Source organism: Octopus bimaculoides, chromosome 24, assembly GCF_001194135.2.
Source record: "Octopus bimaculoides isolate UCB-OBI-ISO-001 chromosome 24, ASM119413v2, whole genome shotgun sequence".
NCBI lineage: Eukaryota > Metazoa > Mollusca > Cephalopoda > Octopoda > Octopodidae > Octopus > Octopus bimaculoides.
In genome coordinates this window covers 9,919,593-9,924,818 of record NC_069004.1, presented here as the reverse complement: position 1 = coordinate 9,924,818, position 5,226 = coordinate 9,919,593, and the positions used below count along the sequence as shown (strand labels likewise).

The 5,226-nt window shown below is 32.8% G+C and overlaps 1 protein-coding gene across 1 annotated transcript in view; it reads left to right on the top strand.

Annotated features, from left to right (window-relative positions):
- The window catches only part of LOC106872472 (uncharacterized), a 17,771-nt gene that overhangs the window by 1,143 nt on the left and 11,402 nt on the right, over window positions 1–5,226 (top strand). The window contains exons 2-4 of the mRNA XM_052976165.1: window positions 289–319; window positions 849–896; window positions 1,355–1,506. Of these exons, the coding sequence (XP_052832125.1) occupies window positions 289–319; window positions 849–896; window positions 1,355–1,506 (231 nt within the window). The remainder of the gene's footprint in view (window positions 1–288; window positions 320–848; window positions 897–1,354; window positions 1,507–5,226) is intronic.

Sequence of the window (5,226 nt, the reverse complement as noted above, 5' to 3'; positions counted from 1 at the left end):
ATATATATATATAAATATATATATATGTATATGTATGTATATATATATATGTATAATTTAATTTATCTAAATCGGATCATTAAAATGGAATGTCTAATTAAGAAAATTGAGCATATTACTCCACCTCCTGTATTCAAGAACTATTTTTTCCACTTTGTTTCACATTTATGTGCTTACTCTGGTTAATATATACATACATATGACAATAATATGATGAAAGTAATAAAAACATCAGTCACCATCTTGTGTTAATTTTGGTTTTCTTACCTTGTTTTCTTTCTATTTTAGAAGGAAAAACAGCAACAGCCACCTCAACAATGTAAGTTATTTTCGTCGTTCCACCTTCCATGTCTCAATAAAATTATCTGACTGTAATATATCGTAGCATTAATGAAATCACTAAACATGTCTTCAATACATTACAGTCTTAAAACAGGCAACTTGAAAAATAAGACATACTAAAGAAATAAATGATAAAAATACCCACATCATTAAATACATGAAAGAAATGGCCACAGTAATTTACTAGAATTGTATAATCAGTCCTAGCAAGGCATTACTACTGTACAACTAACCATGTTAAAGTTCATGAAACTACTATGTGATGAGTGTAATATAAGGATGTTTATATAAACTTGGCTCCCTTTCATTAATGGTTAATACTTGTTCTCCATGTAGATCATTTTCATTCTGATAATATTGATTGTGAAACAATTAATATGCTGTATGGTTATTTATTAGATGGTAATGTGAAGTGCCTTTTTCTTTGAATAGTCTTCTATTTGATATTGAATCTGTATTAAAATATATCTTTTTCACCATCTACTTTCTCTCTTCTTATCTTTCAGCTCACCATGCCTTCTTCTATCTGAAAACAGAAGGTTACACTGAGTTGGGTAAGTTAATTTATACAGAATTATTGCACACTATTTCTTATAATTTGCATCACACATTTAACCTTTCTGCTATCATATTTTTTTTGAGATAAACTTTCTTTCAATTAATTTTTTAAGTAATGAAAAATTTATTAAAAGGTTTTGTTCATTATTAAGCTAATGTTTAGAAAATTCATAAAATTTAGAAAGAAGGTTTCAATTTAGATAATGATAAAACAAGATGTTTGTATAATAGAACAAGAGGCTGTATTTGACAAGTTGCTATCAAAAGGCTTAGATAGCAACATTATGGATTTGTGTTAATTCTTACTATTACAATATTAAGGGGAAATAAATACCAGCAATGCTTTGCCCCATGCAGGAACTACACAGAGGTTTTGCAATTTCTTCTGAATCTATTAATGCTGGAAATCCTTCCACTATTATTATTTATTGTATTATTATTCCTTCTTTTTCAGAGGGTATAACTGATTTACATTGGTTCAAAGATGAGAGCCAGGATGTAGGCAACTTTCATTTGGTTAATGAAACTTACATATATGTGCCACAAAATGGGATTTACCAAATAGGCTGCGCCGTGCAATTGTACATTCCAGAAGATACTCCTTCAGTAATTGTAACCTTAATGTTTCAAAGAAAGAATGGACCAAAATATAAATGTATAAAAAAAAGTTTCAATTCCTTAAAAAATACACCAGAATATGCCATAATGCAATCATCATTTACATACCGATTTAAAGTAAATGATACAATTGTTTTGAAGATGAACATGGTAAAGTTTATCAGCCACAATACAAGTTATTTGTCTATCACCAGTTTATACAAAACTAATCATCAATAAAATGTTAGTGTTGTGCCTTAGATGCAGATCAACTGTTTTCTCAAGAGCTTCTTTTGACCGTAAAACATCTTGTGAATAAGAGATTCTTTGGAATTCTTCATTTCTGTTATCGGTTTTAATCATTGGTCTGTGGTTCTGTTGAAGCTCTTTTCTGGGGAGTTTCAGTTGATTATATCGAACTCTTTGTACTTTGTCTGCTACTTATCTAACTGTTCTCATCAAATTGGAGTGGTTGGCGTTAGGAAGGGCATCCAGCTGTAGAAACTCTGCCAAATCAGATCGGAGCCTGGTGTAGCCTTCAGGTTCCACCAGTCCTCAGTCAAATCGTCCAACCCATGCTAGCATGGAAAGCGGACGTTAAATGATGATGATGATGATGATGATGATAGACATCGTTGATATAAAAGGGAGATTATTCATTTGGATATGAACACTGCAGAGTATTTCTGCATGAATGCACCTCTCCATACACACATATAAATATTTCTGCATAACATACTCATCATCATCATTTTCATATTTTTTAATTAACAACTCCATGTTTATAACATCCCGTTTTGCCTCTATTCTGTTTTCTATTCATCTTCCTCCTTCAAATATTATTATTATTATTAACATTATTACACTGCGTGAATAAGCAATGGCAGAGCATTGTAATCACTCACCTTTGATTGTCTGTGTGTTTGAAAAATTACTGGAAAATGGCTGAACTGATTTTCACCAAATTTGGCAGCAATACTCATTGAGTAAGTGGTTCAAAATGATGAAAATTTGGTTTGATTATCTTCAAACATACATACATAGCTATGCAACTGTGTTTGTGTGTGTACAGTGATAGATTTGAGGGTTTTGTTTATTTACGAGTTGATTTCTTAATTTCACCTAAGTATAAATACCTATAATGGTGAAATGCTTCTCAAATTCTATGGAATATTTTCAATAAGCATTTCATTTTGTTCACTTTCTTTTTCTTATGAATTTACTCTCGTCTGCATGTATATCGATCATGGTGTACTTATGTGCGTAGACACATGGGTATATACATATATACATACATATGTGACTGTGTGTGTGTGTGTGTGTGCATGTACAGTGATGGATGTTTATTTACAAGTTGAGTTCTTAATTTCACCAGAGTATGATGATACTTAAAAAAAACAAATTTTTAAAAAAATTAAATTCACAAATTTCCCGATAAACAAGTGGTCATGTTATATATATCCTACAATGAACTACAGTACATTTGATTCACTTACCATCATTGAAAGACGTTTGAAACAATTAAATTCTATGCACTATTTTCTACAAGTAATTCATTTAGTTCACTTCTTTTTTCATATGAATTGATCCTTGTCTCTCTGTGTGTGTGTGTGTGTATAGATCATGTGTGTAGACACATGTGGGTACTACATACATACATTAGATATGCAACTTTGTGTGTGTGTGTACAGTGATGTATTTGAGGGTTTCGTTTATTTATGAGTTAACTTCTTAATTTCACTGGAGTATAAACATCTATCATGGTGATACTTAAAAAAGAATAAATAAATTCAATTCAATTAAGAAGAATGGGTAAGCAACACATTGTAAGCTATACTATAAAAAAAAAAGCACCCTTTTAAAGCCTAGCCAGGCTCATGGACCCAGTTTCCCGGTTTCAATAACGTTATGTGTTCCCCAGCTGGACGGGACGCCAGTCCATCGCAGCATTACTCATTTTCGCCAGTGGAGTGGACTGGAGCAACGTGAAATGAAATGTTTTGCTCAAGAACACAATGCGTTGCCCGGTCCAGGAATCGAAACCACAATCTTACAATCATGATGCTGACACCCTAACCACTAAGCCACGCACCTCCACAAGCCACACTATAATCTGCAAGAAAATTTATCTGTGCATAGTGTATGCATCGCCCCTCCAATGCCTTTATTTTTTCCTTATTATTATCATTAAGGCAACAAGCTGACAGAATTGTTAGCATGCTGGGCAAAATGCTTTATGACATTTTGTCCATCTTCACGGTCTGAGTTCAGATTCCACTGAGGTCAACTTTGCCTTTCATCCTTTCGGAGTCAAAAAATTAGGAACCAGTGAAACACTGGGGTCAATGTAATCAACTAGTCCCCTCCCCCAAAATTTCAGGTCTTGTGCCTTTAGTAGAAAGAGTTATTATTATTATTATTATTATTACTCGAGGTCAATAAATTAAGTACCAGTTAAACACTGGGGTCAATGTACTCAACAAGTCCCCTCCCCACAAATGCCAGGTCTTGTGCTTATTGTAGAAAGGATTATCATTATTTTACCTCCGCCTTAGCGAAGGTGGAGGTATTTTTTTCAGACAAGCTTGTTTGTCCGTGGACAAGATATCTCAAGAACCGCTGGATGGATTTGTATGAAACTTTCAGGGATGTTTGGCCTCATGACTGGCACAAACTGATTAGATTTTGGGATTGATCCAGTATCAGACAAGGATTCTGGATTATTTTTTATATTTACTTTACCTTACATGAACTATTACGATCATATGTTAATTTTCAAGTCTTTCTCAGTTATCTCCCTTTAGCCTGTAATTATTTTGAATGGTGAATTTGTTAACTTTGGCTTGTATTAGGTAAGGACAAATTATTTATTACTGTTACTAAATTTTCTACAGCCACCTTCACAGTCCATGACTGTTTTTTTTTTTTTTTACTTAATTTTTGAGAGTGGTCAGGTTCATTTTTAGTATTCTCGTTTGTGAGTGCAGTCAAGTTTATTTCAGGTATTCTCATTTTAAAAATCATCCCTGGCTAATCGTTGAGAGGACATATGCTGCTTCCATCACGCAGTCTTTTTATAAACTTTCTGTCAGTAACTGGTTTTCATCGCTCAGCCAACTAACTTATTCACTATTTTGCTACTTACATGAGTGATAGATTCATTTTCAACGAACTTTTTCATAAAGAAATCCTTTTCAGATTCCAAACTACGTTTCATAGATTCAAATTTCTCGGACCGTAATTTTCAAAAATATTTAAAATGTGTTGAGAGATGTTTTACTTTGTAGTGACAACGAATATTGTACTCTTTCATAACAATAATACTTTCGTTACATATCAGGCAACTAGCTTTCTGGTAATTTTTTCCCCACCAAAGAACTACTTGGATCGTTTTTAAAACGGGGGCCACATTTTTCATTAACGAAACACTTTGAAACTTGGAACACTGGTAGAATGTGTCATATAAAACATCTTTTTCTCTTAGTCTTCTTAAAAAAAAAAAGAAATCCCTAAGTTATTCCATGTTAAAGTTGTCGTATTTCTGTAATTTCAACCAATCACTGACGTCCATTCAGCCGATATACATTAAGTGCCGACTACATAAACAAACGATTCTGAAACAATTCTATCGGTGATAGGGTTAGGGTTAGGGTAAAACGGCAAATTTAAAAAGAAAACAGCAAATAAAACGAAGAAAAAAAAAAGAAAATGAAAAAAGCAAATAAAACG